Source organism: Synchiropus splendidus, chromosome 16, assembly GCF_027744825.2.
Source record: "Synchiropus splendidus isolate RoL2022-P1 chromosome 16, RoL_Sspl_1.0, whole genome shotgun sequence".
In the NCBI taxonomy this organism is placed as follows: Eukaryota; Metazoa; Chordata; class Actinopteri; order Syngnathiformes; family Callionymidae; genus Synchiropus; species Synchiropus splendidus.
This window is the reverse complement of record NC_071349.1, coordinates 11061423-11086015: the sequence shown is the minus strand read 5'-3', so window position 1 is coordinate 11086015 and position 24593 is coordinate 11061423. Positions and strand designations below refer to the sequence as shown.

The 24593-nt window shown below is 44.0% G+C and overlaps 3 protein-coding genes across 3 annotated transcripts; all 3 read right to left on the bottom strand.

Annotated features, from left to right (window-relative positions):
• Nucleotides 1-1507: 1507 nt before the first annotated feature.
• On the bottom strand, nucleotides 1508-4175 carry LOC128747300 (procathepsin L-like). Its single transcript, XM_053845106.1, has 9 exons — nucleotides 4089-4175; nucleotides 3931-4013; nucleotides 3735-3874; nucleotides 3466-3657; nucleotides 3120-3311; nucleotides 2313-2475; nucleotides 2132-2237; nucleotides 1693-1827; nucleotides 1508-1609 (listed from the first exon to the last, which is right to left on the bottom strand). Exons 2-8 carry the CDS (start codon nucleotides 4010-4012, stop codon nucleotides 1728-1730), a joined length of 975 nt encoding a protein of 324 aa, XP_053701081.1. The 5' UTR covers nucleotide 4013; nucleotides 4089-4175; the 3' UTR covers nucleotides 1508-1609; nucleotides 1693-1727.
• Nucleotides 4176-4495: 320 nt separating this feature from the next.
• On the bottom strand, nucleotides 4496-6633 carry ctsl.1 (cathepsin L.1). The gene is made up of 8 exons (XM_053845315.1): nucleotides 6562-6633; nucleotides 6391-6485; nucleotides 5803-5945; nucleotides 5541-5738; nucleotides 5288-5479; nucleotides 5005-5170; nucleotides 4825-4930; nucleotides 4496-4754 (listed from the first exon to the last, which is right to left on the bottom strand). Exons 2-8 carry the CDS (start codon nucleotides 6482-6484, stop codon nucleotides 4655-4657), a joined length of 999 nt encoding a protein of 332 aa, XP_053701290.1. The 5' UTR covers nucleotide 6485; nucleotides 6562-6633; the 3' UTR covers nucleotides 4496-4654.
• A 5631-nt stretch (nucleotides 6634-12264) lies between these two features.
• vgll2b (vestigial-like family member 2b) lies at nucleotides 12265-18709 on the bottom strand. Its single transcript, XM_053845622.1, has 4 exons — nucleotides 18561-18709; nucleotides 18118-18457; nucleotides 15104-15538; nucleotides 12265-13781 (listed from the first exon to the last, which is right to left on the bottom strand). Exons 1-4 carry the CDS (start codon nucleotides 18645-18647, stop codon nucleotides 13738-13740), a joined length of 906 nt encoding a protein of 301 aa, XP_053701597.1. The 5' UTR covers nucleotides 18648-18709; the 3' UTR covers nucleotides 12265-13737.
• Nucleotides 18710-24593: the final 5884 nt, after the last annotated feature.

Below are 24593 nucleotides of genomic sequence, written 5' to 3'. Positions count from 1 at the left end.
AAGTGCTTCTCAATTGTTTTCTGTTGCACCCCCCAGGAAGAAGTAAACGTTTTGCGCCGCCCCCAACTCTCCGCCGCCTCTGTAAATGTATCTTTAAAATGATTATAAGTACACCTCTGCATAACACTGTATCCTTATTAACATGAAAAAAAATAAAGTAATATAGATTAACTCACGTTAAAGAATAACTTTATTAAGATTGCTTTTGTCTGTGACAGAAAAGACTTGTTCTAGTACGACAAAAAAGGATGTTCCGAGGTCACATGTGAACTTTCACAAGAAAGTTCGGCCATATTCTTGGTAATGCTTTGGCAATAATGGACGATTGCAACATTTACTGTATTTGAATGCATAGTTGTCACCTCAGTCCCATGGCAGTTGGTTTATTACTGTCATTCCACTGTGCCATGTGTTTAGTCAAGACGTTGGTTTTTACTGGACGGCTCCACATGACTGAGGGTGCAAAAAAGCTTGAAAACACAGGCGTTTTATTCACATTTGCTGTTTTCATCCATGTGTATTGCGACTTCTTCTACTTCCTACTTGATGTTTTAGGTGTAATATAGACATAAAAATGTAAACAAAATATTTAGAAGGTTGTATATATAGGTCATCGGTGTATATACTGAAAATCAAATCTGGATCTATTTGGAGATACTGCTGCCTGATTTGAAGGACGGAGACACCTCAGCCTTCAGCCTCCAACCTGGACTCCTAAGGTAGGACTCTTTGGTTGCTTTTAATGGTTTGATTCTCTGTTTCAATCTTGTTCTTGGATTTTATATCACTTTGACCTGAACCCCCCACACCCACCAGACCCCTAGACGCTACTCTCGTTCTTCCACGACACTACACAGTAGACCACCACACACAGGACCATAACCCAACATCTAACATTAACCTGAGACTTCAACAACACAAACGCACACAACCAGCAGATCTGCCTTAAACTGATCCAAACCATACACCATAGAAATATAATAGATTAAGGAATAGGATCCATCTCTCCTCCATCAGGCCTTTAAACTCTTAACAGAATTCATAAAACCGTCAAATCCAACAGACATAACCCGACGAAAGATGAAACAGAACACAGACCAATGGCTCAACACAACATTAACAACCTAACAACAACACCACATTGATGACATAGAAGCCCTCTCAACACCCCCTAAAAGCAAAAGCACAACCATCAGATGGGCAAAAAAAGGCTACTGCTCCACACTAAAAAACTCCACACTGAGAATCTACCTTCAACAATAAAACATGATACACACGTTTGGTACCTGGGGACCGGACACTAAACCCCAACCCTGACTCTATTCCTAACAGTAACCATAACAAAATAAACAAACAAATGTGTTGCACCGTAAAAAGCGTTCATTTGAAGGAGGGTAACCACTGTGAGCCATGTCGCCATGGGACCGCTCTTATATCCAACCTGCTTGATGAGCCTGGGATTATATCACAAAAACACAACTGGAAAGAAGGAATCTTTATTTGTTTATATTTTAATCAACTTGACAAATCAATGTGTTCACGTGAATTCCATCCGAGTCATTGAATCAGTCCAGTGCATTCTCAGGTGATTTGAGTGATCACGCAGCACCTGAAAATCATCCAAAGATGTAGTGAATGAGTCCAAATAACAGGGTGAATTGAATTAGAACTTAAGGTTCCTCTATCACTTACGTGTCGAAGACGAAGATGCGAGGAAAAGTGACTGTTCAGACCAGGGGGAAACTTGTGTGTGAAGCGATGCCACACTGGTTATTTCTGTTCCTGCTCATCATGATGTAGCCTCCCATACCCCAGTATGCACCCGCACTGGAGGAAAAGGCAGCATGTTTAAGCATTGAGATGTGTGTGAGGGTAGTGCAGGACGATGTTGAGGACAGTGAGACAGGGGTGAGGTGTGCTGCTGGATTCAAGATGAGAGAAGCAGTGCATCAGGGCTGGGCGCTCCACCCCTTCCTGTTTGATGTTGCTATGGACAGACTGACAGACAACTGAGGACTCCCCAGGGACCATTGGGTTTGCTGATGATATAGTAATCTGAAGTGAGCGTGAGCTCCAAATGTGAAATAAATGAACAACGCAATTGGAGATCACATTTGATGTTGGTCATCACCTGTTCTTCACCAGCCAGTAGTCTCTTCCCTGATACGTTCCGTAGCCCACGATAAGCACAGCATTGTTCAGTTGAGTGCTGCTGCATGCTGGCTCATCATACACACCTTATAAAACAGAAGAGAAAATACGATGAATAAACCGCAAGTTAAATGCTGTGGCACCGTCAGATTCATTTCTACCTGAGTGATATTGAGCCCAGGAGGGACGCGAAGCATCAACCAAGGCTGACACGGGTCCCTCTCTGCTCACGGCATACATCAAAGCTGCTTCATTCGCTTGAATGTACATGAAACCGGTACATATTGCAACAGCTCGCGCAGGATTAAATCTGCAATGGCTGTCCTGTACAGAGACACGTCCACAAGTTGTCCATTATGTGTAAGTTATTTTTACCTTACCTTTGACCTTTTACTCCCTTCATATAGAAAAGTCCATCACATCTGCAGACCTCTACTTCTTCTTCTAACCATCTTCATCTGACAAGATCTCTGTGTCTTCTGCCTCATGTCCAAACCATCTGAGCTGAGCCTCCCCAACTTTGCCTCCAAACCTTTTGACACGAACTATCACTCTGATGTTACAAATCCTGTCCTTCCTAGTCTCTCTTGCATCACCGCCTCTGACCGTTCTCACTCTGCTTCTTGTCTTTTTGTAAGAGCTACTGTCTCTAAAAAACGCACATCATTGCATGCCTTTCTACTGCCCCCGAAAGAGTTTTGCTTTCTCTATGTGTTTCATCCTGCCTGCACTCTCCACCTCTGTTCATCTCATGGTCCAAGCCTTGGAGTCCTGAACCCTTCATCCATACACTCACATCAAATAATATGCCCGTCTTTTTCACCCACCAAAGTCTTTTTCCTTCTCTTTTGATCGGTCGTGTTCTGCAAGCTTTCCAGTAACTCCACCAGCCTTTTATGTTGTAACCACTGGCTAACATCGTCCCTGAATCAAGACAAGTCACCTGCAGATTCACAGAGGAATATCACCTGAGCGTTGTAAGGGTATGTGGCGTTTGATTCGATCCCTCCGACTGCTTTCACGTAGTTGAAAGCGAAGTCTGGCCAACCACCACGACAGCCATTGTTTCCATAAGGCCGAGAGCAGTCCACCAGCTGCTGCACACTCAGAGAAACTAACCGTCTAGTCTTTGCAAAGTGCTGCCCCTCCAGTGCTCCAGCCTGCACAGCAGAACACAAATTTAGGCATCAAAGTAATGCTCCATGGAATGTTTCTCATTCCTACGGTTCAATATATTTCAGTCACGTTTGAAAAAGATGGTGTTTCTACAGTTGAAACTGGGTTAAATGTTCAAGCAACAAGTGATCCACATACAGCGCTGAAGGCCCAGCAAGATCCACAAACAGGTCCCTGATCCTTGACTGCAGTGACATAGCCATACTGCCTCCAGTCAATGGAAGCAGGCAAAGAAATCAATGAATCCCGCTGCAGGAAGGTGGAACCACCACGAGGCTGAGTAATGTTCACATCTATTAAACAGCTACTATTCTTCCTCACGTCTAAATCCTGCAGAAAAAACACACAAAAAAAATGTTTTTCAGGTCTAAGTATTGCAGTTGACCTAGAGCTCATTCTGTGCCGACCTGATCAGAAAATTGAGTCAAGCCAAGGTGGAAGGAGTGAACTTGTCGATCAGCCAAAAGATTGTGTTGTAAAACCTTTTCATAGTTCTTCTGCCAGTTCTGGTAGAACACACTTTCCTCGTGAGGCTCGTAGCTCTTCCCTGCGGGTGACAGAACGTGCCATAATCCTGAGAACAAAAGGATGCAAGGGTCTTACCAAATTTCTTTTTCCATGCTTCAAACTCTTCCAGATCTTCAGCCAACACCACAGCAACCAGCAGCAGCAGCAGCACCTTCATCCTAAATGACAGGCAAGCATAAAGAAATAACCGTCAGCATCCAGATCTCTTTCACTTGAGCAGTGCTGCTACCTACCTGCCGCCCAGTGACGAATTCCCCAGTGAGCCTCTGCTTTTAAGACACAGAGTGGGTGTGGAAAGTGACCAACATGGGTGGCATGAATGTTTCGTAACACTATTGTATTATCAAATATCAAATTTTCACCAATAGTCTGTCGTGAACATGGTTTTAGTGCCTTCAAAAAGAAAATATTTGCTAACTCAGCATTATACTTTATGTTATACTGAATATATATGTGGCAATGGTTGTCCATTTTTTCAAATCTTGCAGTTCCTCAAAACCAGCTCAGCTTTAGTTTAGTTTCAAGCAAGACATTTGTTTCGTCTATTAGAAAGGATGTAAGAAGGTGGGTACAAAGTCAACCAGAAATGCAGTATAATCGGACATATTCAGCCATACATTAGCCAAGTAACACCAATGAGTCCATGACAAAATGTGTTTTTATTCGATTTAAGTCATTACAAATAGTGTCTCTGTTGAAAGTGTTCCTTGCTGTTCCTTCCAATTTTTTTCTGCCAGCAAGAATGAAATCAGTAACATTTGTTTTCAAAGTGGGGAGACGACGAATGCGGGTTGTCCGCTCAGACCAGCGGGTAGCTTGCTGCCGTGGCGATGCCACACTGGTTGTTCTTGTTCCTGGACATCTGGATGTAGCCTTTGTTGCCCCAGTCCAGGCCCCAGCTGGAGATAAGCGTTCAAATGAGCATGATGGGATGCCCGGCCCGCTGCTTCTCCACATCATCATCCTCACCTGTTCTTGACCAGCCAGTAGTCCTTTCCATTGTCTGTGCCGTAGCCAACTGCAAGAACGCCGTGGTCCAAATCTGTGCTGCTGCAGTCTTCCTCGTCATACACACCTAAAACATGTGCACGTGTTGCAGCAGAAATGTACCAAAATCGAATCACTGGTGTGTCAAATGTAGATTTTTACCTGACTCATACATCTGAAAGGAAAGGTGGCCAGCGTCAATGGCGACCGACACGGGTCCAATGGTGGCCACAGCCTCCTTCAGAGCATCCTCGTCACCCTGGTCCACGTCAACGTAGCCGGTGCATTTGGCACCAATGCTGCCTGGTTTGAATCGGCAGGGTCCATCCTGTTCCAGACAAAATCCTTTCATTTATCCATTCAAAAATACTCTGGTTAGATAGCTTTTCGGAAGAAACGTTTTTGGTTTCTTTCACTGGAGAATAAGTCCAGGCAAATTGACTACCTGGGCCTCATAAGGGTAGGACTCTTCTGTGTCGATGCCACCGTTGCTCTGGATGTATTTGAAAGCGTTGTCCATCAGGCCTCCACCGCAGCCGTAGTTGCCGAAATCGCCAGAGCAGTCGACCAACTGCTGCTCGCTCAGAGACACCAGCTGTCCAGTCTTTCTGTAGTGCTGACCCTCAAGGGATCCAGTCTGCAATACAAGCAAAGGTGTCACTGCTTATCCTTTTACGATAAGCTAATAAGTTACTTACAGTGCTGAAGGCCCAGCAGGAGCCACAGTCCTTCTGATCCTTGACATCAGTGACGTAGCCCTTGTCCCTCCAGTCCACAGTGTTGGGCAGTCCATTGAGTCCTGGCAACCGCAGATAGCTGGAGCCACCACGAGGCGTGGATGCGTTGAACTTACGCAGACATCCCACTGACACCAACCGTCTGTACTCGTCGTTTTCCTGTTTTCGACGGGAGATATTTAAACATTTGTCATGACTAACACAGATATAAGACCGCTCATACCAAGTCAGCAAAGTGGGTCATGCCCAGGCGGTATGACTTCAGGCCCTGGTCAGCCAGGACGTTGTGCACGATCACCAACTTGCGGTTGTCAAGCCAGACCTTCATGCGTCGGGCCTCTTCGGTTGGAGAGCGGTAGGACTTCCCTGCAAGAACCACAGTCTTGTTGTCAATGCTCTTAAGATTACTAATCCTGCGACTCTTGAGCACTTTACCAACCCTGCATCGAAGATTCATGACTCTTTTTCTTTCTTCAGCCGTGCTTATAATGAATTGTAGTCAGAGTTAAAACTAGCTTATGACGTAGCTTCCGCGAGTGCATTCCTGACCAACCCTAGTTTTTTTGAGTCCTCCTTGTTACATCAAGTCTATACTTGACTGCATATTATTAACTTTCAACCGGCTACAATTGAAGTCTTTATTCTTTGTTGTGAAATATTCACTGCCTTCATCGGATCTAGATATCTAGATCCAACTTCCTCAATTGTTCATCGGGTTAATCATGTTCTTTGGGTTGGGCCTGGTCAGTTGTACGAAATAGTCGTTGAGGAACTCAAATAAGATCCAAAGTTAACCATTAAACTTGCTTACCGAACTTGAGTTTCCAGGCATGGAACTCCAGTTCCTCCAGAGACAGAGCATTGGCCAAAGCCAAAACAGCAGCAACAACCAGCAGCAGCTTCATCCTGAGTGAGAGAGATGCAGGAGATTCAGAAAAAAGTGCTTGCGTTCCTCCTCCGTGCTCCGTGTGCGTCTGCTTACCTGTCTCGTTTCCGTATAGGAAGGTCAAGGCGGGTGATAGAGCGTCAGCCAGGCTGCTTCTCTTTTATAGCCGCCTCCATTTATGATTGACAGCACGTTCAGTCAGATGACAGTCATCTGCTCAGAACATATACTTACAAAACAGTTGTGATTTCGTGACTGCAATGACATGAAAAGTTCACGTCTGTATCAAACTCGCAGGGAAAGGAGAAGAGAAACTTTTTTCTTCTGTGTATTTGACTGAGAGCGCATGAAGTGAAAAGTGAAAGTGTGTTGTGCAATCTCAGGGGATTTTCTCGAACGAAAGAATGCTCGTCCGACCGGTTTAACTTCTGTTTTTTCCCCCGCACGGCAAGTCATGTGAGGCCTGTACTTTTGCATCTTTCAAAGACATGCCACACACATTCATTAGATGAGGCATCACGTTGAGTTCAGCGAGAAGGGAGATGGGTTTCAATGTGGCAGCCATTACAGAATCAGGAAAACTGCCCTCAACATTCCCAATAGCTAAAAATGGAAATGCACTGGGACAGTGTATACCTCCGCCAAGCCATACTGTGATTTACCCAGCCTCAACTGAAACCCCCCAAATCAAATGACTCCCAAATTAGCCCTGCCCCGTCGCCCTTGTTTTGTTTTGCCCTCTCATTCTTCCCCCAGGCTCAGTCCAATTCCTCGTCTATTCATTGTAGCATTGTGTATCTGTTTTCTGCATGCCCCTGTGTGTTACCAAAACCATGCCTGGCATGTTTTCAACATGCTCAACCAGTTTGCTTTTACTGACAGATCATAAGTTACTGTGGTGAATGGCTGAGAATAGTTTACAGCGACTATGATGACTCGCTTTTGCCCCGACAGGGATACGGTCAGTCCATTGGTCATCACACGGGCCAGTAGCCTCTGACTTTGAGCCGAGGGTGTGAGGCGCCCAACCCTAACCTGGAAGCCTAACCCTCGGGTCCATGAAGCCCGGTGCTTTCCCGCATACCAGGCACCTCGGGGAATGTACTCATTCCAACTTCCTTCATCACGCAGAATTAAAAGTAACTTTCAAAGTAATCCAACTAAACACACCACCTCAGAGCAAGACGGTTGCAGGTTCGCTTCCAGCTTCCAGCTTAAATCCCAGTCCTTATGTGTGACCTTTCTATGTGATTAAGTGTGTGATTTACTCTGGTTTCCTCCCAAAGTCCCAAATCATATTGAGCAGTCTTAATTGTCCACACAGGTGAGTGGTGCGCTAGGTCCCCCCGCCACTTGCCCAAAGAAGCTTGGATAGGCGCCACCAAGCCGCCCCCGCACTCCTGCCTGCAACCTCCATAAAGGCCCATTTATGCTCAACCGATCCAGATAAGGACAGAGCCTCGTGTCCGTGCTCTGTGTTCATTTGGACATATTGGTGCACAGCTATACCAAGGTAAAGATCGCATGGAAGCACGTGATCAGTGACGGTAACATCATTTGAAACAGTACAATTTTGTACATAAAGGGAGCAAATGAATGAATGTATTCATTAGTTTGCATACTGCTGTTTTCATGAATAAAGTAAAACAGGTATAGACAACCGTTGAACGAAACCTCCTGCCAGTGGAGATAAAGGTTGTTTATCCTCCCGTCAGATGATCCTAATAACATGTTTGTTGCAACCAGTACAGAATTCCACCTGACTTTACTGTGACTGTGATTATAAAGTTCTGTTTACAGTCTGTAAAAAAAAAAACAAGAAGCAACCTAAAGAAATGTAAGTGTTTTATGGTCTTGAAGCACAAGGTTCCTCCTAAAACAGGACGGCTGTCATCATGAGACAGTGATCTCTTTTATAAGGTTGGTCAGGTTTGTCTACATCACACATAAAGCACAACCCATGACTGCCAAATCTCTGTCGCCTTGACTGTAATTATTCTCTTTTCTTTGGAAAGTCATTTCCTTATCTTGACGGGAAGAGACTTTAGTGTGTGGGTGCGTCGACAACCGCGTCTCTCCTTTCACTTCCTGTCCGTTTTCTTGGGAACATTTCTTGGCAATGATGCTTGCACTTTTATGTTGAGACATGTTTGAGAAACACTGTGTGTGCATTGGGTTTTCAGCTGCCGATACAAAAGTGTGTCGACTACTTTTGTTTTTCTCCCTAACCATGGAGAGCTGTGCTTGTTCGGTCACCACTGAGTTCAAAGCTCAACTGCGAGTGTGCTTTAATAGAACGTAATTGTGGCAATAAACTGGGCGCAAGTTTGCTTCGGTCACAGAAGAGACTGCCATCAAAGGAACTGCAAGGTTGGGTCATTACAGATTCGTTGATAAACAAGTTCTTTATTATGGCGTAATGAAAACACAGTCTTTTAAACTGGGTGATCCTGCTTTCCTTTCACGTCCTGAAAGTCATCTGCATGCGCGCACATTTTTTTTTGTGACTGGCTGATACTTAACCCCCTATAATCATTTCTATTGTCTGCTTTTGTTTTCTTCACAAGTTGATATGTTCTTATCTCTACATATATATATTTGTATAGATGACAGATTCATTGTTAAATACCCACTGTTCTGTGGTTCAATAATAAATGGTACAAGCTTGTGGAACTGCACTAGAGAGAAAAGGTGATCGCTGTCGGCTATCATTGTGTGCAGTAGGGGGCAGCACTTTAACATGTCAAAGTGACGGGCTCCGCAGGGATTTCTCTCGCCTCAACCAATGCAATACGACTCACTGTTTTCATTTGAAAGGACGAGAACTGTTAAATGTTAAACTGTAAATTTTAGACTGAAAATTGCAGTAAAATATCACCAAAATTCACTGAAGTAGATATGTCAAAACAGTGTGTTATTCTTATTAGATCGGTGTCTCTGGCAAAATGTGAACTTCTTTTATTGGAAAGTTAATTCTTATTATCATTTGTGTTATTGCTTGGTCGGTTCCTTTCCATTCTAAAATGTGACTTAAGAAATTTTATTGTGCAAAAAACATCCACCCATCCATCCATCGTCGCCCGCTTATCCGTTGCCAGGTCGCGGGGGCAGCAGCTTCAGCCCTTCTCCCGACCAAGATCCACCTGCTCCGACTGGGGGATCCCGAGACGCCCCCAGGCCAGCGTAGAGATATAATCGCTCCACCCTGTCCTGGGTCGACCCCCTGGTCTCCTCCGCTGCTTGTACCCGGACCTTGCTCTCTCGGTCATGACCCAAAGCTCATGACCGTAGGTGAGGGTCTGGACGAAGATTGGTCGGTATATATAGAGAGCTTTGCCATCTGGCTCAGCTCTCCCTTATGCACAACAGTGCGTGCAAAAAACATGTCCATGTCTATTCAATGCCAAGTGTATTAAGACCTCAGAGCAAATTTACAGGCAATGTTGTAATGATATCAGGACACATGGCTGAGGAACCTCAGGTTGCAGGTTTACTGTCCACTAATTCATGTTCATTCTGTTGGACTCTGCAGTCTCTCTGCAGTGTTTTATGATGAAACTTATTAGAGGAGTTTGTCTCTAACATCATCATTTGTTTATGTTTAAATATAATAGTTAACTAAGTGTAGAGATGAGAAATTCAATGTTTCACGTCTCTGGTAGAAGCTGCTGGTGTCTGGCAAACTGTTCTATGCACCAGTCTGGACACATTTCCTAGATGCTATTGAAGGAATATTAGAAATCATGTGAATAAATGATCATTGAGTCATATTCTATTCTCCAAATCATTTTACATACATTACACAAACAAAATTTGGCGAGTGAGAATTCTGAGATTCAAGTCAAAATTCTGACATTAAAGCCAGAATTCTCACTTTAAAGTAAAGTCAGAACTCTGAGATTGAAGTTAGAATCCTGACTTTAAAGTGAGATTTCTAAGACTACAGCCAGAATTGTCACATTTAAGTCAGAAGTCTGCCAAATATTTTTTTTCCTTCACTGGCCCTAATCCTCTTGATGTTGCCTGCAGCGGTGACCAATGTTTAACTAACTGAGATAAACGTTTTTTGAGTGAAGCTCCTCAATGGTGTTTCCTACCTCAGCGGTTCCTGATGAGCCACATAAAACTATGACTGTGGTGAGGATCCATCAAGCTGGAAGACAGAAGGGCCCAAGTTCTGGCTGTTATCTGGATGTTACTGTAGCAGTAGAGTGAAATGAAAGATGCAGTGTCAAGAGGCAGCCGGGGAAGTGGCGTCAAGGAAGAGTCGAGCGCAACGGTGTCTCAGCGAATTCTTCTCATTTCATTACTGGACATGTTTCCCCAGCTTGGAGCCTGCCACATAGTTGGCTGCTCTCTGGAAGGGGGCCCACATAGCAGCCGCTAAACTGCGACAGCAGCCCAGACGGGCATACCTCGGCATATAATCCGATTATCGGATCAATAACAAGGCAACATTGGGTGCATAGCTGGGGTGGCTGGCGTCCTCTCTGGTGACACATTGCTGACATTCACCACTCATTCCCACTTTATAGGTGACAAAGTGTGAATGCGGCCCGGAATTCTGAGGGAAGCCCCATAAGCAAGTCGAGTCAGAGCGGTTTAATTGTCAGGGCTTTAGTGATGACTTCAGTGGATGCTGTCGAGCAGGTGTCATTCTCAGTCTTGCAAGGGGCCACATTTAAGTTATAGGACATGGACATGAAATTGTCTTCTTTGATGGGAAAAGGTGGTGAGTTTGTTCTGAATACCGAAGGCTGTTTTTATTCATTTATTCATTCAGCTATCCTGTACTTCATGACAGGCTCGCGATACAGTGATTCCCCTTTTATTTGCTCGCGTTTTTAGGATTTTTCCAGGTCAATTTTGACCTTTAAAATCACCTTTCTATTCTAGTCTGTTGAAGGGTTTACAAACCTCGAGTCTTAAACTGTGATATAGACCCGCGTACTTTTAGTCCTGAACAGTAGTTTGGGTGCATTAAATAATTTTTATAAGCTTCATTTGACCCCAGAGTGCTGTAGAACATATTTATAGATTGTTAGATTGTTAAATCTTTAAATCAAGGGTCAGAAAAAACGCGCTTCCCGCCGGATGTAATTCCGTGTCCTGCCACTTGGTGTCGCACTATAGCATGAGCCAGGCCTCGACGGGACAGTCCCTTTTGGTTCATTGTGAGACAACACTGCACAAGCATATAGTTGAATTTTTATTCATGATCAAGTTGCTGGAAGGGCTCACAGCTTCAGTGAAGCTATGATCTAGCCACTGGACGGATATGCCCAGCCTCACCGAGCTTTACATCGACTTGTTTTAAGATTTTCACCGACTAAACTTGGGGTTTCAAGCCCTGAATTCCTAACTTATTTTAAGACGCCACACTGCAGTCAGTCATGTGACTGCATGGAGAGATTGTTTGACTTTGCGCTATTCATCCTATAGTACCTTAAAATGTTCACAACCTTCTGTGACTCCCGTAAAAGCAACTGACTGGGCTTTCGGGAACAAGACCAAACTATAATAAATAAATACAATAAATACACTTTCATTGTTTCTTTCGTGTGCTGTTCATGTGGCAATTTCACTTCTAGTTTCTTACCCTCCACTTTTAGCTTTGGAAACATATTCATCTGCCTGCCTCAAAGTCAGAACAATTTGTAGTCGGAAAAGTCTTGCTTTGTTTGACATGGCTTTGTTGTTCGCCTCAGAGAAGTTGGAGAATGCCCAAGCTACAAAGAGGTTGGAGACGTTTAAAATGTATCATAAAAATATTTATTAACATTCACAATCTTCCCAGACAAAAAATAAACATTGACACACAAAATGTTTCAGACCGCCTTAGTTCATATCTTTAAAAAATCATATTTAAAGTGGAAACTTTAAGAGCAACCAGGGTAAACTGGAAAAATAACTGATATATTGTTGCAGCTAAATCTCCGTGGGGATTGTTTTAAAAAACCAATAGTTAAAAAAAATATGTCCATTATTTCAGTTATGATATCATGATATGTCATTATTGCCTCACTGTAAGTTCACTGTACTTTCAAATTCACTTAATCATAAAAGAAAATTCAATTTGTGTTTCATAAATTATTTTGAATTTTTTTTCAGCTTTTTGTAAATTTGGTAGTATATGATTAACAATTCTATGACTGTTATATCCATTTGAAGTGTGAAAATTGACCCTAAAATGGTTCTGTCTGTCAACTGTAAGTTTGAAGTGTAAGACACTTGGCTCGCCTACAGGGGGCGACAGTGAGGCAGGTGGGTCATCTTAAGTTTCAACCAAAAAAAAAAAATCGTTGAAATGAATTAAAAATGGACTTCCACAAAACCGCTGTTTACCTAATGGACAAAAACAAATAATAATGACTGATTATTTTTTAAATCATAATGATGCATTTATGTTATGATAATGATTCAACATGTGTTTATTTGAAGATTTTATTCAGATTATTTTTGTTCATATGACAAGCATATTCTTATAAAGTGGAACTCGCTTTCACGCTTCTGTGTTTGGGCTTTTATCATTTTTATTTATGCGAATATAAAATGAGAGAAAACAATATTCCACGGGTCACGGGTAAATGTGAATGTGAGCTCAAAATATCCCATAGATTTGTTTCAAGTTGTTTTAAAAGTTGCATGTTAATCGTATGAGAGGGTGAAAATGACTCTCAATTCATTTAATAAATAATATAACGCATCATGACAATCAATTCAGGCAAACTGGCAGAACCAAAAACATGTTTCATGATTCACGTGAACACCCATAAATAAAAGCTTTCTATTTCAGTCTGAGAATACAGTCCTCGAACTGCAGCTCCGGTTCAAGGAAGAGCTCAAGAAAGAATCAGATCAGGTCAACATATATCAAACAAATAAAAGAGAAGACAAACACGAGGCGAGAATCCCTGTCCAGTATCCGTCTGTCCGTCCCGCTCTCGAACCGTCCTCATTGTCTGAGCCTGTCAATCCCGGTCCAAACAGGTCATCGCTGCACGCCAAGTCCTCAGCAGCACCAGGAGAGGCGATGGAAGCCGACGCTGGAGCACCGATTATCGGCGGCAGCTCACATCCTCCCTGGGCTTTATCTCCATGGTGCACACATATCAACCTGGAACAAGGCTGGCAGAGGAGGCCTGGAGAGGAGAGTGGTGGAGGGGGGAGCAGCGTGGAGGAGGATAACGGGACACGCTTTCTTCAATAGAGGAGCGGGTCCAGGGACTAATTGGATCTGGTAATAGCTGGTCAATGTGACTGAAGGGCTTTTTAGAACCAGTAGAGCTCCTTTCCTTTCTTGTGCTGCTGGAGGCCTAAGAAAGGAGGACAAGGAAACAATCAGGACTCAACACAACACAGGTTGTCATGGAGCTCACGTTTGCCAAACATCCTTTTTATCCAGAGCAGAAAGATGCTGCTGAGAAGATTACATTGTGTCCGTGGACGTCTGGAGGATTCAAGACCGCAAGTCTGCTCAGTCACTTAGGTGTACAGGTGCATTGATATGAACAGGGAGTTGGATTATACACTTCTTTAACTAAGATATGCACCGTTTTATTTCTCATAATTTCCATGGATTTTCACGACAGCATTCTCACCAACTCTACCTGTGACTTCACCTTCCATGTGTGCCTCATTTAAAAATCAATTGAAGCTTAGTTGTATAGTTGAGGTTTCTGAAGAGGCAAGTCTCTCATTATTATCCCTTTCCACTGGTCTCTCTCTTTACAAAACAACTGAATTTATTGAATGTATAAAACAAAAAAAAAGCAACTCCCACGTGAATATGGTTATGGAACATTATTTGTCGCAAAATTATTAATAACTTGATTTTTTTAATTTTGCCATTGGTCAGTAAAAACTTGCTCAATAATAACACAATTTTAGATGCACTGCTTTGTTTTGTAAAATTTGCGACTCTCAGATTGGTTTTCTAGTTAATATTTCAGTTACGCTTACGGTACAGCATATATTTCCATAAATAAACTACTGTTTAAATTGTATTAGCATCAAGGGCACTGTGTTTTTGCAGCCCTCACGAGGTCAGACTAAAACCATACAACTGATAAGTACTCATTTTTTTATCTATTTTTTGACTATTGAGACTATTTTTTTGCCTTGTTTCTATCTTATCATTACTATTTCAACAGTAATTTTAACATGTTCAGGACTAAAATTTCTTGTCTTCTGCCATTTTAGTGAGTATTTTTTGTTCCTCAAAATACATTGAAAGAAAATTGAAAATATATTTGAAATTAATTTCCTTTTACTAATTCATAGATATGTGTGCTATTGTTTTATTATATTTGTATTGAAATTAAATGACATATTACATGGAATATTTTTGTAGGTTTCATGCCATATTTGCACTTCTTAATATCCTTGCTTCCATTGAATCTTTAATGGTTCATTTCGTCCTCGTAACGAAAGATTTTTTTTTTCCATTGCGTTTCTTATTCATCGCCGCCTTCCTTTTGGCATGGCGGCCCCTCACAACAGTTGCAGTTTATAATGTGGCCCTTTAGGAAATTGAACTTCATCATACTTTCATTTTAGCAATAAGTGTTGCTTCTTTTTGTTCCAAACAACCAAAGCACGGATTCTTCTTTACGAATCTCGAAAACGTTTTGCTCACCAGCGTCCATGTTCAGGGCCAACGTCTGGCTGACGTCGCCTGCAGGAAGCAGACCGGGCCAAGATGCGGTGGGCTCCAGCTTGCTGACTTCATAGTGGCTCTGCAAGGTGGGTAGGTGAGCGGGCCGCACCGCGGGCATGAGCAAGGGTCCGTAGTGGGGCTCCAGGGCGGAGGGAGAGTACAGTTCATGGATGGGCCTCGGGGGTCCGTAAGGCTGAGCCTGTGGGTATCCCCAGCTCTCAGGGGCGTGAGGGTGAGCGTGGTGATGCGGGTGGGCGTGCGGGTGAGGAAGGCCAGGGTGAAGCCCCGGTGCGTACGGGTCCATGGAATATGAAGGTGCTGTGGTCTCGCAGTGCGACCGGCTCTGCGGCGAGGAGTAGTTGCTGTCCCAGAAGGACGGGGGGAAGCTCCGTCGACTGCTCGGGGAGGGGGTCTCTGTTGGAGGAGATAGGAGGCAGCAGGTCAGTGTTGCTGTTGCTGGATTCGTGTTCAACCACTGCTCCTTGTGTGTGAACATTGTACGCAGTAGCCGCACAATATGAACAACTACATGGCTACATTAAAAATAAGGGATGCTGTTTTGGGTTCTGTTGGCATCAGTTGTGACACTTGAAATCGCCCCAAAAACTGTGCCCACTTTTTAACTTGAAAACCTTCTGAAAACTTCTGAGCATTTCAAAAACCTTTGGAGTTTCATGTACCCCAAACACCAGCAAACATTGCCTTGTTTTATCTCACCGTCTTGGCAGTTTTTTGGAGGTGAACCCCCAGTAAAATTTAGGTCTCCATCCTCGGCTTTTCTTGGATAACATCAGTCGGTCCAACTTTGTCCAGGTTTCCCCCAACAAATCTCTTGATTTATGGGGGCAAACGGAGACACTGTGCAGGAGGAGCGACCCCCAGTTAAAGGTAGGTGTCACTCACATGACTTACCCAGATTTCTTTCCCATTGGCTCATGCTGTCACACAGCGCTAGCCCCAACAAGACACTGAAATAAACACGAGCACATTGGCACAGACAGAGGGGATGAAAGAGAGACTTCCCTGTATCAGAACTCTATATAAGGCCGCGGCTCTGACCTAGACGGAGCACACGGAGCATTAAATCACTGCCTGTGGTGACATCTCTCACTCTCATGTCAGCCCCTGAACGTCTTACAACATGCTCGCACACAACTCTGGCCGCTGACCGCCCCTCGTCTCCTGCCCCCTCCTCACCTGTTGTTTTTTCAAGCCCCCCTTTTCTTCACGCCCTTGACAGAATGTCAGAGAGCCATTATATGTTTTTAGCAGTAGACTTTTATATTTAGATATTCTCTGAAAAATGACACCATGTGGCACGCTGGGAGCTAGTGCCCCCCCCCCCCCCCCCCCCCCCCCCATCACCCAGGGCCGGTGCGTATCAATGTGAGTGGCAGGCAGGCCAGAGACTGAGCGACCATTGTGGGGCAAGAGCTGGAGAGTTTGAAGGGGATACGCCGGCGGGGCTGTGCGCTTACGGCCATGTATAAACATAGCATCTGTTGTGGGGCAGGAAGTGGAAATTAAGACGCCGTGCCGAACATCAAAAGGCATTAATGCAGTATTTCACGCTGATAGCATCTGATAAACAACTTACACGCCGACCATCGGATTAAACTTCGGCAAACTATTCTCATGACTGAATACAGTGCTGACTTCACCGCTAGCAAACCGTCCTAATAATTTGACGCTCACAGTCAGAATTATGTAGCCAGCCAAGAGTGCGCTCTGCTCGTTTACTCAAGTTCCCTCCGGCTGCCAACAGCTCCTGAACCTTGTGACCTCTGACCCCTTCACCCTGGCCTCTCAATAATAGACAACAGTTTCAACAAGCGCTCCTTCACAGCCGTGTCACCTGATCAAGTCACCTGTCCGAGGCTTCGTTGTGCTCTGCACAACTGTCAGTTCACCCTGTGTGGCCCCCAAACCCAGGAGCCAACTGCCACTCAACTTAAGCCGTCTCCTACAATAGTCAACAATAAAGATGATGCTGCTTCTCTTTACAAAAAATGCACAATCTGCACTCATTAAACTCAAAATTCTGGGGGCCCAAATCGGCGCACCAACTCATTTTAAACTGTGGGCCGCATTAGTTTTGTCGAATTTGGTTTGTGAACTGAAGACTTGTCCATTTGTGTTTGACTCCCCTCCATTCTTCTTGTTTTTCTTTTAGCTTATTGGGGGTTCCCACAGCCTCCTTATCATCCTCCTCATGCCTTCCTTTGTCTCATACATGAACCTCAACGGTTGTCTTCCTGCTCCTTCTAGCTCCACATTCATCCAACAACTTCCCAATCTCTCCTCTCAACATGTCCAAACCTCTGTCCTCCCTAACTTTATCTCCCAACTTTTCATGAGCTGTCCCTCACTGTCATCACGTCCCTACATTAAAAACCCAATGTTTTTTTCTTCTCTTATTGGGGTATGAGAAACGAGAAAAACAAATGAAGGGATGATCATTTTTTTATTTTTTTTTTCATTTAATTATATTTGTCGTTTTCTGAAGATATTTCTCTAGCTATTGATAATAACAAACATGTTTCCCAGGTTAAACTTCACCTTCTCCAACCTGGCAGAAGCAGAATATAGATATTTTAATCGCAAATTCACAACTCTTAATTTTGTTTTTATTTGGTTTTATCCATATTAAACAGGCTCTCAACATGCGCAGCTACATTTCTGTTGGGACCAGCCGTGAAGAGCTCTCATCGATGTTTTATCACCGACGACATTTTAATGTTAAAGTTGTACTTTTCACTCAAAATAAACAAGTAATTGTATGTAATTTGCGATTGCTTGATTGTTCCATATGTTGCATTCAATATGGCAGTAAACCTCACAATATATTTGACATTTTTTTTAATCTATCGCGTGCGTAAAACCCCCCCAAAAACTTCTAACAACTACCTGGTACTAGTCGTGTGAGTCGGTATTGAGACGAGTCCTGCTGCAACTTTGACTTAAATTCACGCAGTGACTGGACTGGCTTGTACCTGTGTTCCGCGGGTCCGCCGTGCGACGCTTGCCCTCCCCGTCCATGTAGGCGCTGAGCGCTCTGGAGAAGTGTTCGTCCACCACGCTGCTGATGTCTCCCTGGTAATAGGTGAAGAGGACGCAGCGAGAGGTCAGGTACTCAGCCTCGGGGGACTCTTGCTTGTCCTTGGGGCCCTCTTCTGTTCGCGAGGCTGCGGGCGTGTACGAGGAGGAAGAGGATGAAGCTGAAGAGGAGGAAGATCCACCGGTGCCCTGGACCCCAGACATCCCCTCAGGACCCCTGGGAGTGTCCATAAAATCCCGGCAGTGAGGAGAAGTGGAGGTCAGAGCCGCGGGAGCCTGGCGGGGTGAGCGGACCGGGTTAAGCAGGTGTTGCGCGGACTTAACTGCCGCTACAATTGCAAAAGCAGCGCAAAATTAACATCAAGAGAATGTGTGATACCTGAAGTGTGTTGATGAAGGCGGGAGCACTCGGCGCGTACGGTGCGTAATGTCCATAAGCTGGGTACATAACATCCAGACAGCTCATGGTAAATGAGCGCGGGGCTTCAGGCTTCTGCGGCTAAACAAATGTGCAATCCGTGTTCTTGCTGGCGCACGGGTCACTGCGACGAAGCGAGTGTCAGCGTGGACATGGTCTGTCCGGAGAGAGCGCGCCCCTCCGCCCACCGTGCGCGCCGCGACAGCTGCCGAGAAATGTGCTGAGGGTTTATGGAGCGAGCGTGAGGGGTGTCCTGTCCTGTACATGTCTGCTTCGACCCCTCCCACCATGACATAGCCCCCTGGCACCAGCGCCGCACAGAAAACAACCCTGGAAATTACTCTGCGAAACCGGAATAACCAGACTGGAATTAAGTCAATCAAGTCACCTGCAAAGTTGCTTCGTGTTTTTGGAGATTAAATATTGGGATGTTACATGACAGAAACCTGTTCTGACCTCTGTGGGTCTCCATGTCAACATGCATTTGTACGAGATGCCTTTTTTCCTATGCTTAAATTTGAGCGATTTCACACAGAAAAATGCCAAATACCCCCAACTACCAACCCTTAAAACTGATCATATAATTTCACTGGTACTAAGACAAAGTCATGCCTTTTTGTTGAAAAACAAAATTGTTTATGTGCAAAACATGGTGAATTACTAACAAAAAAATGACAAATTTAAATCACAAAAATGTGCAAACTGAAGAACACTATTTCGGGATTATTATGATAGCAGCTTGTCAAACCGAAAATGTGAATAGAAAGGCGGCTCTTCTTTAGTAGCTACTCAAAAGCTGCCCTACAAAAATAGACGTTCACCCAGTAACACAAATAGTCACGATAAAGTCACTGAGCTGCGTAACAATGAGCACATGATGCACGGGGGTTATTTCTTCATTTGTACTTCATGAAAACTTTGTCCGAGCTGAAAGTGTATCCACGGTCTTAAAACAGCCACTGGTTGCCAAGTAAACCTCCAAGTCATCTGAGGTATTTAGTGTGTTCCCAGAGTGACACGTAGGTGTGGACTATAGTTTGCATTCACTGCTCAGACCAACGCAGGAGAGGACTCGGCACAAATCTGTGGCAAATTATCACCTATCAGCAGCGCAAACACCGAGACGCTCTCTCTCACTTTGAGACATTGAAATGCACTCGCACCGCCACACAATACACCGTCAACACAGACCCTGATGAACAGTTCAACAAGTGTCTGATGGAGATTTTTAAAGCGATGAACGCAGTTAGAGTAGCCTGCTGTTTGAGCATGCCAGTCTCTTTGACAGGCACTTCAGAATACATGAGAGAATAGTGTGGAAAATTTGCAGAATTCCATGGACGAGTGTCAGATGAGGTGGAATGTCTCTGATGTATGCTACTTGACAAGCTCCTCTGGAAGTTACATGGCCTCTCCTCTGCGCTCTCCAGATGGAGAACATGACCGACATGTTGCTCTGGCTCAGCCACACATGGCAGGGACGACGCGTGGCAGGTTCCTGACACCATCAACACGCGGGGTTGAAAAATCAGGCGAGCGGTTCCCTCTCCCTTTGATTCTACAGCAGGTGTGCAGAGGAAAAGCTTCTTTAAATACGCTTAAGACTGTACCCATCACTTGAACAATTATTTATATCGACTGTTAGGTGGAGCTGTATAGAAGAAGTCAGGTGAGCTTGCAAAAGTAGTAGAAAATAAATAATAGATTGCACTAATGCAGGATGAAAGAAGAACTTGACGCTGGCCTAAAGCACATTGTTAACACAAGCTCAGAAGTCTCAGCCAGTTCAGCAATATGGAGCGCTGCTATAGAGTGCTGTACCCTACAGACTCGTTCAGAGTTTGTTAACAGCGATGACATGTGAAAAGTGCCTCGCACATTTTGGCAACGGACATATGGCGGATCCCTGACCCGTGCAATCCTATCGGGATTCGGTAGCTCGTGGTTAGCATTATGTCAACCAACATATTTAGCACTGAAAAAGTTTAGTTTTCAAATGTAAGTTTAAGTCATCAACTGTTTATGGGTCTATAAGTACTTGTATTTGAACTGTCTAAGTACACCTAAAATGTAATAGGTATACCTCAAGTGTACTTCATTGTGAGTTACAAAAATAACTTAAATAAAATGCTGTTTTGTGAAAGAGGTTGCGGCATGAGCCCTTGTTTTGAAAATGCAGCATGATAGCCAACTCACATACGTACTTGCATTTGTAGCTCAGCGGGACACCAAATACCTACTTCTTCTAGGTCATATCTGGAACTCAAGTTTGAGCTTGTCAGTTGGCTGATTTTTAGCCGCATAAAACTGGTGTTTTAAAGTGTAGGATCATGTCATCTTTGGTTTTAGAAATAGATTTAATAAACAAACCAACTAAAAATGAAAAAAAATCCTCCTAAAATCTCATGGCAGAGGGATAGAAGAGTTCCATGCTTTTGGGAGCAGTGCATCAACCCAGATGATTTTTATTTATTTATTTATTTGAGCCTGGCAAACTCAAGTCACTGGAAATCCACTTTATCGGTCAGAAACCATCCGGTAATCCCAATGAAAGTCGTGGTCGGTGGGTTTTTATCACACCTGTACTGTACACTTGAAGGTGTCAGGGTCGGAGTGTGTTCGGAGTGATGCAATGCTCCGGAGCTCAGTGTTACACCAGCGTGATCAACAGCTGCTGCTGACAGAAAGCAAGGGACACCACTATTAGCATTAATGGCCTTGACTCCATGTCTCTGTCTCGGTCTCTGTCTCTGTCTCTCCACCACGCAGTCACTCTTCACCTAGCAACTGCTTCCATTTGCCTTCGCTGCACCGGTACGAAACTCAGGTCGGACCTTCTGAACGAGGAAGTCCTCCCAAGTGTGTCTGCATCTGCATGTATATGCTGAAAATAAATACAGGTTACATCACTGCTTGTGACCCTGCAGGACACCGAGACCCCGCCTTGCTTAAAAGAGGCCACTGTCTGATTGGCTGAGATGTTGCAGGCCAGTGGAGGTGGTAATGGCAACCTGGTTTTATTTAGACCTCTATTCACTTTGTGGCGCCACCATTAATAGTTAAAGCGGAGCATGATCGGGTCCAATAAAAGCAGCTCACTCATGTCTTGTATTGTCAACACAATAGTGGATTTTTAAAAAAACGCTATTTTAGAAAAGCATATTCTCTCTGCAGTCATAAACATATCAGTTGCTGGTTCATGTTCCGTCTTGAAGTGATGGTGCGAGAGGTGTCAGTTACTTCCTTATATTCAAGAGCAGCTCCATCTGAGATGCTCCATTCCTCATCTCTCTCTTTAATAAGCCATCTGCTGCCTTTCTTGTTCTTCTTCCTCTTTGACTTTGAAGATGAGCCCGAGTTTCTTTTGTTATTCTTTAATTGGTGTGTTTTCTTTGACCATAATGAACACATTTATCACCATAAAAAACATGAACACATGCACTGAATGTAATGAATTGAATTGAAGTTAATAAAATTATTTAATGTTAGAAACATGTAATTGATTTTTTTATTTAAATATAAAAGACCAGAATGTATATATTTTTAGACTTAAAAAATGTCATGTTTATAATGTAATAATAATAATTGATGTACATACATAAATATGAGGCATTGTATATATATGTTGTATACGATCAGTAATGTTTATGTCTGCCTTTCAGCAACATAACTAAAAATCAGATGAGCCTATTTTCATAAAATTCTACCTGGTACAGATGATAACATTTGGTGCCCACTTGGATCACCATGTAGATTTGGAGAAGTTTGAACTTGTTATTTCAATTTCTAATCTAGAAAGGCACTGGGACCTCCATGCCGCAGCCATGCCGCTCATTACCACCCTCAGACAACTAAACCTATGTAGTTAAAAACAAAAATGGTAACAAGGTGTCACTCATACTCATAAAATCCATAACCAAGGTTGATAAAAATGGATCTAAATGAGCTGCTTGGCGGAGGTCTTTTCTACTTTAAAATGAATCACTGCATTTTTGCTATAGCTTCTACCAAGTCTCTCAACATGGCTTTTACACCCGATTTGGTATTTTAAGAACAATATTTATTATGGTTTAGACACAGAAAATGGGACTTGAAAACCATTTGGATGATACATCGGCGACAAGAATGTTAATAAGCAGTGCAGTGTTTCGATCAAGTGTTGCTTGAGGGACGACCCTGAAACCATGCACTACCTCCTGAAACAACAAGTCTTTTATTAAAGTCTAAGACCGGCTCATCCCCAAGGGGGTCGTACCTCCGAGGATTCCACCGTTGTTTATAAGCCTCATGTGTCCTTCTCTGTATATGTCTTGGACAGAGATGTACAGCTGCACTGTTGTCCAGCGCCACACAAACCGATCTCAGCTGTTCAAAATCATCAGAGTGTCATCGGAAACACTGGCGCGGACACACACACACACACACACACCACACACAAAGGGCCACATATGGACAGGTCTGCCTCATTTATCGTGTTACACAAATGTTGGCGATAAATCCTCTGTGATAGAATGTGCAACTGTCGGCTTGTTTTCTCCCTGAAACAACACAGTCAGTGTTCAGGCAGAAGGAACCTGAGAAACAACTTAAATATAGACGTATGGGAAACAAGGCTTTGGGCACATTTTGGCACCATGTTTTTAATGTATTTAAAAGAAATGAAACAGTCACTTGTATAACTGTTATTTGAGGGCAAACACATAAAAATCAGCGACGACAAGTCAGGCTGTTATCACCCTCAGCAGGGTCCAAGGCTACGTGTGTATCATCGACTTGGACGTTTGATTTAGTTTCAAGGTATGGGGCACCAGATCTGTCGACCGTTCGGCCTCTGTATTGTCAGTGCCAAAGTCTAGGCTGCTTAGATCACATGTATCAAACTCAGGGCCAGGGGTCAAGTCCAGTCATGTTATGGGGCCCACAAATGCTTTATTACAGTACATGATCCTGGCTAGCAAAGTTCAAAGGTTGTCCCTAATTTTCTGCATTGTTCTGACCAACCCTGAACAACACCATATAGCCACAAATGGTAAGGGCCAAACAGAGCAGTGCCGCCGAAAAACATGGGGGCCAGTGTTGCTGTTACTGCCCGAAACATGTAGTGAGACACAAAGAAGACATAACAAAGGCGTAAATTCGCCGTCGTCCTGTCGTGATATATTTAACAGCCTCACCGACCACCACCTGCTACAACGCTGCCTCCGTTTTCCTCTTTTGTGAAGAGGTATATTATCAATACGTCTTCCACAATTGCCATGTTTGTTTTGAAGTTGTCATAAACTTTTGACTCTGGACTTTAACGCTGGTCAAGGAGGTCCGTCTTTGGGGACACTCCAGTTCCCACTGCCACGTTGTTTTATCTGACAAGTATTGCATCATAAAACTACACGCCAGGAAAAGGAAAATTCTGCTGTGCATTCATGCACCAGAGTGTGTCGGTTGTAGACGTGTGTCACACACTCAGAGCTAAAAACACTCCGTACGTATTGTTTATTGAAGATAACCCTCTAAAACGGACAGAATGTGAATTAACAGCATCCTCTGAGTAGCTGACAAGTGCTACATTCCAGACATCCTATTACCCAAAGTACCCTGCTGCCAAACTGTAGCTGGGTCACCGGAGTTATGCACACACGCACAATCACAAGTTCACACGCATGGATTTGTATACACACAGATGTACAGCTCAGGGTTGTCGATTCATTCTGGTCAAGTGGGACCACAGGTCTCCTGGCCCTCACCGGCCCTCGCGGGGGCGGCGAGGAGGAGGAGGCGGCGGGTGCGGGACGGAGAGCTGCCGATGGAGGATGGGGTGAGGAATCACAAATTCAGCATGTCACATGGTCAGAGAGGGAAGACTTACGGCCGATCGGGTTCCACATCAGCGGCGTGGTGTTGCGGCTTCAGAATGTGGGCTATGAGGGTGAGATCACAGTCCTAATTTAGGATGCACACCCTTTCTGGCAACCGCCGGCGCTGTTACTGGCTAGAGTC

What these genes read in the sequence shown, in the direction of transcription:
- vgll2b (XM_053845622.1), bottom strand. Translation starts at nt 18,647, where the DNA reads ATGAGCTGTCTGGATGTTATGTACCCAGCTTATGGACATTACGCACCG. An exon ending in CCTTCATCAACACACTTCAG is followed by an intron (nt 18,458 to 18,560) that starts GTATCACACATT and finishes TCACCCCGCCAG; the next exon opens with GCTCCCGCGGCTCTGACCTC. An exon ending in GGCGGACCCGCGGAACACAG is followed by an intron (nt 15,539 to 18,117) that starts GTACAAGCCAGT and finishes CTCCTCCAACAG; the next exon opens with AGACCCCCTCCCCGAGCAGT.
- LOC128747300 (XM_053845106.1), bottom strand. Translation starts at nt 4,012, where the DNA reads ATGAAGGTGCTGCTGCTGCTGCTGGTTGCTGTGGTGTTGGCTGAAGAT. An exon ending in CTTGCTGGGCCTTCAGCGCT is followed by an intron (nt 3,312 to 3,465) that starts GTATGTGGATCA and finishes TCTGCTGTGCAG; the next exon opens with GCTGGAGCACTGGAGGGGCA. An exon ending in CATACCCTTACAACGCTCAG is followed by an intron (nt 2,476 to 3,119) that starts GTGATATTCCTC and finishes GTCTCTGTACAG; the next exon opens with GACAGCCATTGCAGATTTAA.
- ctsl.1 (XM_053845315.1), bottom strand. Translation starts at nt 6,484, where the DNA reads ATGAAGCTGCTGCTGGTTGTTGCTGCTGTTTTGGCTTTGGCCAATGCT. An exon ending in TGACCCACTTTGCTGACTTG is followed by an intron (nt 5,739 to 5,802) that starts GTATGAGCGGTC and finishes CGTCGAAAACAG; the next exon opens with GAAAACGACGAGTACAGACG. An exon ending in CCTGCTGGGCCTTCAGCACT is followed by an intron (nt 5,480 to 5,540) that starts GTAAGTAACTTA and finishes CTTGTATTGCAG; the next exon opens with ACTGGATCCCTTGAGGGTCA.